Below are 12,534 nucleotides of genomic sequence, written 5' to 3' on the forward strand. Positions count from 1 at the left end.
AACTGAGCTGATCGTGACTTTCAGGCGTGTCCTGCGCTGCATCTTGTGCCCGGGGGCCGCGGCGGTCTGGCGACAAGGCGCAAAATGGAACAAGGGAAGTGGGTCCCTTGGTGCGGGCAGCGCGGGGAAGAAAGTTGTGTTCCGACGCCGCGGGCGTAGCGGTGGAGGCGGTGACGGCGGCGGCGGCGACGGCCGCGGAAGGGGCCTCTGATGGTTGCCTCCGTGTACGCATATTTACGCCCCTCACCACAGCCTCCGCAGCGTCGCCGCAGCCACACATTAGCCCAGCAGGCACACAGTAAGCAGGAGGCAAGCAGAGTATACACGGGAATTTTCCACCTGACAGACCAGCGCCTCGGCGTGCGGGCGGGGACGGGCCGAGAGTATATAAGGAGGTGGCGGCGCGCTGACGCGATCACTCCCCACACAGCCTGCGCAGAAGTAGGATATTGACCACGATGAGGATACTTGCTGCAGCCCTCCTCTGTGCCACGGCGGGCATCGGTAAGTCCTCTTTGTTACCAGCGAGACCCTGCGTGTGTGTGCGTGGGGCGCCGCGCCCAGTGACTTCAACATAACGTAAGATAGGTAGCCAGTGAATGCAACCTAACGTAAAAAAGCCTTGGTGTTACAGTGAATGCAACATAACGTACAATAGGAAGCCTTAGTGTGGCTCACAGTGAATGCAAGCTAACGTAAGATGGGAAGCCTTGGTGTCACAGTGAATGCAGCATAACGTGTTAGGAAGCCTTGGTGTCACAGTGAATGCAGCATAACGTATTAGGAAGCCTTGGTGTCACAGTGAATGCAGCATAACGTATTAGGAAGCCTTGGTGTCACAGTGAATGCAGCATAACGTATTAGGAAGCCTTGGTGTCACAGTGAATGCAGCATAACGTATTAGGAAGCCTTGGTGTCACAGTGAATGCAGCATAACGTAAGACAGGAAGCCTTGGTGTTACATATTATAGGAAGCTTTGATTTAAGTTACAGTGAATGCAACATTAGAAGTCTTTGGGACCGTCTATCGTGTAGTCAGAGTGGAATGTTAGTCGTAAGGACATCTAGTGGCTGTGTGCCTGACTACCCACGACCCACGACCTTGCCAGTGCCCGTGACCACCCAGCCAGTGCCCTCAAGAGTTGTCATGCGCGGCGGTGACAGAAAAGACCGACCGGCGGACGCCTTGGACGAGCCGCCTGAACCCCGCGTGTGCACCGCTACTTGCCCGCCGGCGACCCCGCTCCCCGGCGCACCACCCCGTTCCTGCGGCGCATCTCTCCTTCCCCTGCTCGCGGTGGCTCCCCAACACACACACACACACACACACACACACAGCGGTCCCTTATTTGTCTGGAATTCGTCGCCGCCACAGACCTCGTTTTCTCAAAGTCATGTAAAATTTCATGCTTTTTTTGCGCCGTCGTAAAGTAAAAGTGGATTTCTTGGAACACGACAACGAGGAAGCTTTTTTTTTTGTTCGTAAGATGAATTATTGTGCGCTTCTAAGGACTGGGCGTGAGGCGAAGACGGACGGAGTCATTAGCAGGATTAGAGGGTCGGTTATGAGCAACGATACTGTGATATGAGGAGCAGATGGGAGCAGAGGACTTAAAGCAGTGTTGAGGAAGGACTTGCGAGTGTGAGTGTGAGTGTGTCTGTGTGTGTGTGTGTGTATATGTGGAGGGGCAGCGTGAAGCGGTAAACACGAGGCGATGAGAGACAGAGATGAGTGCAGCAGGGTGATTTAAATGATTAGCGTGTGATGTGAAGGGTTTGCATAGGGGAACAGGATGAATGAAGGAATATATGAGTTAATGATGAGGAAAAGAGGAAGAGAGTGAAATAGCATAATGTAAGGATGTTTGTAGAAGAACAGGGCGTATGGAGGATTACAAGACCCAATGAAACGAGAAGGGAGAAACAGGGTGATACAAGGGTGTGTGTGGAGTGGCAGGGTGAGTGAGGGAATATATACGAGTTAATGAAGGGGTAAAAGGGTGAGACAGGGTGATAGAAGAGTGAATTTGAAGGAACAGGGTGAGTGAGGGAATTTATACAAGTCAAAAGAAACAGGGTGATAAACAGGGTGATACATGGGTGAGTGTGGATTGGCAGGGTGAGGGAAGGGTGAAGGGTGATTGGGCGAGTCACTGTCAGGACCGGATCGATCTGAGACGCATTTTTCCTTCCCCCACTCTGGAAACTTCGAGGCGCCCAACACACACACACACACACACACACACCTAAGACGCACTATCGATCCAGCCGACACCCTTTCCCTTTCCATGCATCTTATATCCTCTTAATAACTTATAGTCCCTCATCATATATTCTAGCCCCTTTCCAGTCCTCCTAGCCCCTCCCCACACCTACTAGCCCCTGTTAATTTTGTATAGTTCCCCTTTCAGCTCTTCTACCACCTTTTAAACCTGCCTAGCCCCTTTCCATAACCCCCAGCCTGTCACTACTTCTCCTAACCTTTCTTCATGCATTCCAGCTTCTCTCCAGGCCTTCTGTCTCCTCTCAGTGTCTTCTAGTAACTTTTCACATCTTTTAGTCCTTTTCCCCGACCCCCAGCCTATCACTACCTCCTCTAACCCTTCTTCCTGCATTCTAGCACCTTTTCAAACTACCTAGCCCTTCTTCATATCCTCTAGTCCCTTTCCCCGACCCCCAGCCTATCACTACCTCCTCTAACCCTTCTTCCTGCATTCCAGCTTCTCTCCAGGCCTGCCAGCTCCTCTCAGTGTCTTCTAGAAACTTTCCACATTTTCTTGTCGCTGTTCAGGCCTCCCAGCCCCTCTCTGCGTCTCCCATCCCCTCTCCACACCTTAGTCCGTGTCTCGCCGGGAACTCCTGAGGTCACCTTCAGCTTGTATAAGGGTTAGCGGCCGTGTGTGTGTATGTGTGTGTGTGTGTGTGTGTGTGTGTGTGTGTCTCAAACTGGGTGACCTTTTCTTCGTCATCTAGTGAAGGGGCACGTCACACACACACACACACACACACACACGCAAGCACATATCGAGAACCTTTCATGTAGACAAAAGGGCGTGGCTGTCATCGTGTGTGTGTGTGTGTGTGTGTGTGTGTGTGTTTCGTCATGCCTCGTCTTTCCTCAAACGAATGTTCTTTCTCGGAAAACTAACATTCCATTCTCTCTCTCTCTCTCTCTCTCTCTCTCTCTCTCTCTCTCTCTCGTATAAAATTACTTCCCTTAACAAGGAAAAAAAAACACGTATAGGAGTAAAAGCTAAGTGTCTATACAGGATCCAACACCCTTCTTCCTACTCCTCGCCTAATCTGAACCTAAAGAAAGGGAATCGAACACCAAGGAAGGGAGGTTCTTGTGTTCGTCTGGAAGAGAGCGGAGGTGAGGCGGCGGTGGAGGTGGTGGTGGTGGCGGTGGTCCAGGACTTTCACTTTTGGTGTACAAACCCGTTTCCCTGGGTCTGGCGACCTCGAGAGAGAGAGAGAGAGAGAGAGAGAGAGAGAGAGAGAGAGAGAGAGAGTAATGGAGGAAGGAGGAAGTTGTATATGAGAGAGAGAGAGAGAGAGAGAGAGAGAGAGAGAGAGAGAGAGAGAGAGAGAGAGAGAGAGGAGGAAATTGCTATGCGCGTGAGAAAAACAGAAGGAAATGGATTAGAGATAGATAGATAGAGAGCGAGAGAGAGACAGAGACAGAGACAAAAAAAAAAAAAAAAAAAAAAAAAAAACGAAAAAATTAAAAAAGTAAAAAAATAAAATAAATAAAAATAACTAGAACGAACGAGAACGTGAGGCAGAACAAAACAAGTGCAACCAACCCCCCCTTCTATGGACGAACCCTACAGACAGGGGGGGTGCGGGGGGGGGGGGGAACCGAACCCTGACCAACCAGTGACGGCGCAACCAGTCTGCCACCCACCCAACCAGTCACTCGCGTCCTGCAGTTGATAAGAAAGGCTGACCCACTGCCATTTCCCGACCTGACCTGACCTGACTTGACGTATGAGAAAGGAAGTGGAAAAAGAGAGCAAAAACGACTTCCATATAAACAGAGAGAGAGAGAGAGAGAGAGAGAGAGCTTATATCACTTGTTCGAGTTGATTCGTCAAAGGGAACGACCTGACCTAACCTGCTCTCTCTCTCTCTCTCTCTCTCTCTCTCACCTATTCCTTCTTTTCCCTTCTCTATCTGCCTCTTCATCTCCCCTACACACACACACACACACACACACAGCAACCGAGGAAGATATGGCACAGGATATACCCAAGGCCGTGTGTGTGCGTGTGTGCGTGTGTGTGTGCGTGTGCGTGTGTGTGTCGCGTTTTTGCCCCTCTTAAAATGGATAATTGAAGGTTACGTTTATTTATTAGCGAGACAAAAATCGGTTAGTGGCTTTATATATCATTCCATGGACACGCCTTCTCCTCCTCCTCCTCTTCCTCCTCCTCCTCTTTTTCCTTCTTTTCTTCCTTCACCTCCTCCGTACTCTTTTTCTTCCTTCTTCTTTTCCACTTCTTTTTATTCCTTCTCCTCTTCTTGTCTTTTTCCTTCTCTGCTTTTCTCATTCTTCTTATTTTCCTCTCCAATCTCTCTTTCATCTTTCTCCTTTTCTATTTCATTCTTCCTTTTCTCTTCCTCTTCCATCCTTCTTTCCCTCCTCTTCTTCTTCCTCTCTACTTTTTCTTTTTTTCCTTCTCTTCTTTTACATTCTTCTTCTCTTTCATCCTTTTTCTTCTATACCTCTTCTTCCTTCTCTCTTCTCCTTTTTCTCTTCCTCGCCCACCCCTTCTTTCCTTTCCTCCTCCTTCTTCCTTTCTCCTTTTTCTCTTCCTCTCCCATCCATTCTTCCTATTCCTCCTTCTTCCCTTCTCCTTTTTCTCTTCCTCGCCCAACCCTTCTTCCTATTCCTCCTCCTACTCCCCTTTCTCCTTTTTCTCTTCCTCGCCCATCCCTTCTTACCCCATTTCTCGACCACACCCTCGGCGTCACACCCTCACAGCCATACCCTTGCACATCTAGTCCTTGAATTATTACGAGCCACACTTCTTCATTGACCAAGAGTTGTTTATATGTGTTGAAGACCACGTGCGGTTCCCCCTTTCTCCTTTAATTAACATAAGAAGATAAGGAGTCTGCAAGAGGCCGGTGGCTCTGTACAAGGTTGCTCCCGTGAACCTAACCCCACCTTCGTTTCACTGTTTTTCCTTTCTTTGTTTATATTCCTTCTTTACCTCATTTTCCTCTCCTCTCCTATTGTTTCCCTTTCTTTCTTTAATTTTACTTTCCTTCTACTTTCTTGTATTTTTATTTTATTCTTTAACTTTATTTTCTCTCTTCTCTTTCCCATCTCTTCATTTCCTTTCCCTCTCGCTTTCTTTCCGTTCCTTTCCTTTATTTTCTCCTTCCTTCATTCGTTCATACTGTCTGACTTAATCTCATTCACTTCTTCCTTTTCCTTACTCCTTCTATCTACACTTCCTTCTGTTTTTTTCTTTCTTCCTTTCTACCTCTCACTATGTCTTCCTTTCTTCCTGTCTTTTTAATTTCTTTCCTTCCTTTCATAATGACATGCAAGTTTACTTATGTCCATATTTCCTCCTCCTCCTCCTCCTCTCATCTCACCTTCCCTCACACACCTGCACAGCCTCTTAATTGATCACTGCACACCGTTACACCGCACCTCTACACACACCTAGGCATACCGTTACACACACACACACACACACACACACACACACACCTTACCGTTCCCCTTCTCTTTCTTTCTCACATAAAGAAAAAAACGTTGATGAAGTGTATTGCTCCACCTCTCTCTGTGTGTGTGTGTGTGTGTGTGTGTGTGTGTGTGTCCCGCCTTACACAACGCATACACCCTTGCTCAACGTGACACACACACACACACACACACACACTAATGGTCTAATTCTCACTGCGTGTTTCCTTTCGTGGGCGTTTAATTGTTGGTTTTAATTATTTCAACAGTACACGTCGTTTTTTTCTTATATTCAAGTTGATATATTAATTATGTCCTTTTGTTTCTTTTAAAATTCCGTGTCTTTTCTTCGTTCACGCTGCCTCCTTGTTATTAATATTCTCTTCTTTCTTTCTTTATTTATTTATTTATTTATTTCTCTCAGTGCTTCTCTCTAACCTTTCCTCTCTTTAGTTTTGCCTTCCTTATTTTCGATCTTTTTTTCATTATTTCCTCCTTTTCTTCTTATTTTTCCCTCTCTTTCTTCTTTTCTGTCGTCCTCCATTTCTTTCTTTTTAATCTTTCTTCCATTCTTCTTATCAGTCTTCCTTTCCTCTTATCTCTCGACCTGCCTCTTCTTGGCCTTCTCTCCTCATCTTTTCTCTTCCTTTCTTCCCTTCATAAACAACGAGGTGATAAGTGTGATGAGGGTGGTGAGGATGGCGACAGAGCTCTTCCATCGTCGTCGCCTCGGTCATTTGCGTTCAGTTGACACCCTCGGCGCGGCATATTTCACCGGCACACACACACAAACACAAACACACACACACACACACTTTCTCGGCGCCGCTCACTCGCCGGTCGCCTCTCCTCGCCTCGCCGCGGAGACACACCACTCGTCGCCCCGAAAGTGAAAGTCAGACGTGTTTGGCTTTTTCAGGCTTTTAAGTGCAAGGCTAATGAACTTTGGCAGGTGTGCGTGCGTGCGTGCGTGGGTAGTACTAGCAGTGGCAGAGGGAAGGACCTGTGGACTATGTATGTAGGGGGAGGGACTTGACTGTGGACTGGGTGACGCCGCAGTGGGAGAGGACCTAAAGTGCATATTATTGAAGGTATCGGCACCTCAGATCACTTATTTGAAAAGCCTCTCGTATAAGTTTCTGGGATTTCTTTGGACCATATGTATGTATGTAGTGGGAGGGACTGGTGGACTGTGGACTGGGTGACGCCGCAGTGGGAGAGGACCTAAAGCCTTAAACGTATCGACACCTCAGTTCACCTATTTGAAAAGCCTCTTGTAGAAGTTCCTGGGATTTCTTTGGACTCTTTTGGGGTCCTTAAAGCCTTAATATCGACACCTCAGTTCACCTAGTTGAAAAGCCTTTCGTAGAAGTTCCTGGGATTTCTTTGGACTCTTTTGGGGTCCTTAAAGCCTTAATATCGACACCTCAGTTCACCTAGTTGAAAAGCCTCTTGTAGAAGTTCATGGGATTTCTTTGAACTCTTTTGGGGTCCTTAAGGCCATAAACGTATCGACATTTCAGTTCACCTAGTTGAAAAGCCTTTCGTAGAAGTTCCTGGGATGTCTTTGGACTCTTTTTGGGGTCCTATGGAAAGTTTTACCTGACTTCTGTATCTTGAACGGGAAAATCACCGAAGAAAACCAGGTTAATTTTCTCTGTGGCTTTAGAAAACAGACGTAGAGTAAGTCCGATACGTATACGACTATGGACTTAATGACTCTGGACTGTGTGACTGTTTTGAGATCCTATTGATAGTTTTACCCGACTTCTGCAACTTGAACGAGAAAAACACTAGCCATATAAATACTCGGCTACTCTTTCTTCTCTGTGGCCTTAGAAAACAGACGTAAAATAAGCCCGTTATGTTTACGACTATGGACCTAATGACTCTGGACTCCTATTGATAGTTTTACCTGACTTCTGCAACTTGAACGGGAAAAACACTACCCATATAAATACTCGGCTACTCTTTCTTCTCTGTGGCCTTAGAAAACAGACGTAAAATAAGCCCGTTATGTTTACGACTATGTACCTAATGACTGGACTGCGTGACCCATGTACTAATAGAGAATGCGGACTGGGCGACACACTTGTGGTGAGTCGTGTGGCGGACTAACAGCTGATTCGACGCCCATGCTTACAGATCTGCCAGCCAGCTCACATCTTGGGGCGATAGTTTTCCAGATAACGGTGTAGGTTTGCAAGATACTATAAAGTTATTAGCACTGTTGGAAAATCATAATAATAATAATAGTAAAAAAAATTACTCAGCATAGGTAATGGTAAATATGCTTGATTATTGTCGTTATTTGTTGACACGTTATAGTTTCCGTGACGCAGTGCAGGTTGGCAGGCCAGTCAGTTGGTATTCTCGATGCTGTTAGTTGTTTATGTCTCCCTTGCCATCCTTCTGCTATTCACCTCCGATCAATTTTAGCATTTGCTCCTTTAGCTTTACGTAATCCATTGACCATCCTTCTCTTCTTCCTTCCGTAGCTCTTCCTTGATAATTAAATAATATGTAACAGCTCGCCCTACCCGTCCTTCTATCTTTTTATATCTTCTCTCTTCCTTATTTTTACTCGGTGCAATGACCTTCCATTACTGACGGACTTGACATGACCTGACAGCCGTGGGACAGTTCACTGACCCTTGCAAGACCAAGACGCGGACCTCCGCCCACGAGGACCAGTGTGACCTGTACTACGAATGCTTTAATGGCCAGCCGGTGCTGCAGGAGTGCCCCAACGGCCTGGTCTACCACGGCAAAAGGACTCAGGGACTCTTTGGGGTGTGCGACTACAGCTTCAACGTGGACTGTACTGACCGACCTGTCCGCAGTAAGTAGCCGCCCGCCTCACCCTCCTTTTCTCCCTCCCCGCCCCGCCCAGGCTACGCCCAGAACCTGGACCAGCCCAACCCATGTGACTACAAATCAGGGATCGTCGGGGACATCACCTATTGCGACCGCTACTGGGAGTGTGTGGTGGGCAACCCGCAGCTCTACGACTGCCCCAACGGCCTGGTCTTCGTGGGGAAGAACAGGGGCATCGCCGAGGCCTGTGACTATCCCTGGCGGGGCCCTTACTGTGACGGCAAACAGCTGGCCAGTAAGTCCATCCAGGCTTTCCAGGCAACCCCCGAGGCGGCCATCTCGGCTGCTCCTTCGAGGTCAAGTGTTCACCTCATCCCCACCACGACTCATGATAATTATTTGTTATGTTTTTTTGTCCTCTTTTATAGGATATTCATCATCAATCCCCTTTGAATAGTACGTGACGGTGTACCAGTCACCTTCCACCACTGTTCATGAGGTGGTCTTAATGATCTAGTCCTGTTTGAACACACAGCAGTATCGCTGCCCCACTAAATATAAAACTAGTAATGTTTTCATCCAAGTGGCATAGTAAGGGTTTTGTCCTCTTTTATAGTACACCAGTATAGCTTCTCTGAGTAGCAGGAGTAACCTTCTCATCTAAACGATATGATGCTGTTGTCCTCCTTCAGATGATGTCAGTATCGATTCCCTTTTGAATACCATATAAAAGTTACGACATTAGTATTAGGTCAGGGGCGTGTCCCACTCCTGTCCAACATACAGTACCACCCCTCTGCCTGCCCTCCCCCTCTCGCCTATCCCCACTGCCCCCTCACTAACCCGGCCCCCCGCCCCCAGACCCGCCCATCTCCTCGGAGCACTGTGACTGGCTGTACGGCATCTTCGGCCACGAGACGTCCTGCACCCGCTACTGGACCTGCTGGAACGGCACGTCCGCTGAGCAGTTCTGTATCGGCGGCCTGCTCTACAACGAGGAGACCCACTCCTGTGACTGGCCGCAGAACGTGGGCGGCTGCCAGAAGCACCGTGAGTCTCGAGGATTCTCGCGGCCTGCGGTGACGCGCTCATTCAATTTCTGCTCAAGCTCATTCTTATGGTGTCCAACTTCCTAATGCAGGAATTGACCAATACATTTAAAATTTCATTCCCTTTCATGGATAAATTCCTTCTTCCTATAAACTTCGACATAAGCTTTCAAGAGGATAGTATCAAGACTCCCCTTGAACCTAAATAGAGCATTAAGAGAGAGTAACTATTGCTTCTTTTACATGAATATTTTATACGAATATTGCTGTCATCCTCACTAAGCATTCTCCCCCCAGCTCTGTGCAAGGACGACCCCAACGCCAACGTGCCGCTCGGCAAGTCCTGCGAGCGTTACTGGGCCTGCCAGGGCGGCTACCCCCGCCTGCAGCGCTGCCCCGCCACCCTCGTGTTCGACAAGCGCACACGCCGCTGCGTGAACCCACCCACCGAGGACTGCGAGGCGCCCACCACCACGCCCCCCCCCGAGCAGCTACCTGAGACCGGCCCTGCCCTCGGAGCGCTGCCTCCCCGCCCCCGTCCCCCTCCACGCCGCCGCCCCCAGTCCGCCCTCGAGCCCGAGGACCAGGGCGACTTCCTCCCTAGCAACAACCTCCGCCCCTCCTCCAACCCCCGCCCCCTGGGTCCGCTCTTGCCCCAGGGCGGCAACTTCCGGGAGGCCCCCATCGACAAGGCCGTGCCCCTCAACTAGAAGCCACGCCGCGTGAGTGCGGGCCCTGGGCGGCCGCCGCCTCCCGCACGCCACGCCGCCGCCGCCGCCGCTCGGGTACAAACTCCCTCGCCCAAAGATCGCCCGCCCTGGGCAGCCCCGCGGGACGCTGTACATAGTCCTCCACGAGTATTACGTCCCCTTCCCCTCCCCCCTCCCGACCCCTCCTCTTAGGCTTAGTTGTTATTATTCTGTTTGTAAATAAAATATGTTAAAAATAGCTACTGCGTTTCTATTAACACACACACACAACACACACACACACAAAAAAAAATCAGATTAATTAATCGTTTGATTTGTCACAGTGTGTGTGTGTGTCTGTGTGTGTGTGTGTCACTGCGGAACACCGCTCTTCCCCCAAACAATTATTCCCTTTCTCCAAGTAATTTTGTTATTACTTGGATAATGGCGGGAAAGTCACGGGCAACTAGTGTCATTAAATTTATTAGCTCCACTAATGATTGGCCGCCCATTGGAGTTCACTGCCGCCACCACCACCAGTGCGTATATTGTCACTGACCCGAAGATTTGTAATGAACTATATAGGCTCATCCAAAATGACACCACTCCTTCCCCAAAACTCTCTCTCTCTCTCTCTCTCTCTCTCACACACACACACACACACACACACACACACACATATGCACGCACGCAGTGAGCTAGCCCGGAGGAAAAGAAAGAAGACAGAGCCAGCGACAGTTTCCCACGCCTCCTGCACAACCGCTGCCACCGAGCACGGCCAGGCCCTCGGGTGCGTGCGTGCAATACACACATCACTACGTCATCTTAGGCCTCATCCACACATGCCTGTTGGTCTTGGGGATCATGTGGAGTGGGGCCACACACACACACGCCGGCGGTCCCGAGGAGTTGCTTCGAGAGGCTGGCAACGAGGCGCCTTCCCTAAGATGAAATTCGATACTAATGAAGCGCTCGGCCCTCGCCTTTGCAAAGGCAGGCCACGCATTAACTGGTACGAATGAAAATAAATTGATAAAATAACGCTGGAAAAATGTTTCCAGTTCCTATGTATATGATCCTCATCATGGCCTTGGTAAATGGGCCTTTTTCATATTTGTTGGTTTGGGGAGACCAAGCTGTGACGTCATAGAAATGGGGAACGAGGTGAACACCGGCACCGGGACAGAACACGTAAGGGAGAACTTTAACTAGCGGCACCAAACTATTGTAGCCAAGGCTCCGTACTGGGCATTGATGCACCGGCACTTCAAGGCCAAGAGGCCCCTGGAACACTCACAACACCCGTGGTGGAGCGCAACAGTGTTACGTCAGCCTTTGCCGCGGTGCAGCAAGGAAAGACTCGGAGGCGGCTGCCAGAGGCGTTGCTGCCACCACCTGTAAAGCTACACTCCGATGAGGGTAAATTTTCCTCTTCTGGCTACCTCTGCCATGATATCTTGTAGCACTTGAGCAGTCTTAAGACTTTCAAAGAAAATACTTAACATCCTCTGGGCTGTCCACCATTCCATCAGCCGAGCTGCGGCGACTTCTGCCAAGCTTAGTACTGACAAGGCAGCCTATGCCATGCTAGATAAGTCAAGGGTCTGTAAAACTCTGCCTCTGCCACTGCTGGGCATGTGCTGAGCCTCGGTGCACTACAGCATTAAGATGACAGCCTACCGCTGCTATTGGTCACACACACAGGTGCCACCCTGCCGGGCCAGTGGTCCTCCCTTTGTGTAAGTGCTTTCATACTTAGAGAAGTCATGCTTCCAATACAAAAACCAACAGCAACTTAATTTTTTTTTCCTATCTTCATTAAAGTCCCCATACTATGCTTTCAATTACTTTTCATTGGTCTCATTGTTCCAGATGATTACTGAAAATAAGTTGGATGTAGCCATTAACCCTTAAAAATAGCTCATGGAAAGCGCTTTATTAATTAAGGAATGGCATCTGGCATTCTGATACTGCTGGAACTGACCACAAAGGAGTGTCAGGAGAGCTTGTAGTGAGGGGGACGAACACTACACAAGTAATGCCTGTGAAGGGTTGCACGGCCGTACCTGCTGCTGCAGGGCCAGAGTTAGAAGTCAGGGGCCTGAGGGGCCTTGTCTTCTTCAAGGGCCTCCTCTGACATCACTTTTTTTTTTAGGCAGCCTTCCTGATTTTCTTCTAATTGACACAGATGCTGTTATCCATTCAGGGGCCCCCTCCATGGTGGACCCCAGAGGACATTTTTGCTCCATTCAGCCCTGCCACTGGCTGTAAGTATTCT

General features: G+C 49.0%; 1 protein-coding gene across 2 annotated transcripts; it reads left to right on the forward strand.

The window, feature by feature from the left end:
• Window positions 1–272: 272 nt before the first annotated feature.
• On the forward strand, window positions 273–10,515 carry LOC126983333 (protein obstructor-E-like). Of its 2 annotated transcripts, none has more exons than XM_050836050.1 (4): window positions 273–504; window positions 8,334–8,543; window positions 9,380–9,568; window positions 9,865–10,515. In XM_050836050.1, exons 1-4 carry the CDS (start codon window positions 459–461, stop codon window positions 10,275–10,277), a joined length of 858 nt encoding a protein of 285 aa, XP_050692007.1. In that variant the 5' UTR covers window positions 273–458; the 3' UTR covers window positions 10,278–10,515. The 2 variants fall into 2 exon arrangements, with proteins under 2 accessions (XP_050692007.1, XP_050692006.1); XM_050836049.1 differs by lacking the exon at window positions 8,334–8,543 and adding an exon at window positions 8,595–8,813 and having other exon boundaries at window positions 298–504.
• Window positions 10,516–12,534: the final 2,019 nt, after the last annotated feature.

Source organism: Eriocheir sinensis, chromosome 53, assembly GCF_024679095.1.
Source record: "Eriocheir sinensis breed Jianghai 21 chromosome 53, ASM2467909v1, whole genome shotgun sequence".
NCBI lineage: Eukaryota > Metazoa > Arthropoda > Malacostraca > Decapoda > Varunidae > Eriocheir > Eriocheir sinensis.

Bases quoted from the DNA above. Each gene is read 5' to 3' on its own strand.
- LOC126983333 (XM_050836049.1), top strand. From the start codon at position 459: ATGAGGATACTTGCTGCAGCCCTCCTCTGTGCCACGGCGGGCATCG. The intron at 505-8,594 runs GTAAGTCCTCTT...CGCCCCGCCCAG, and splicing joins CTGTGCCACGGCGGGCATCG to GCTACGCCCAGAACCTGGAC. The intron at 8,814-9,379 runs GTAAGTCCATCC...CCCCGCCCCCAG, and splicing joins TGACGGCAAACAGCTGGCCA to ACCCGCCCATCTCCTCGGAG.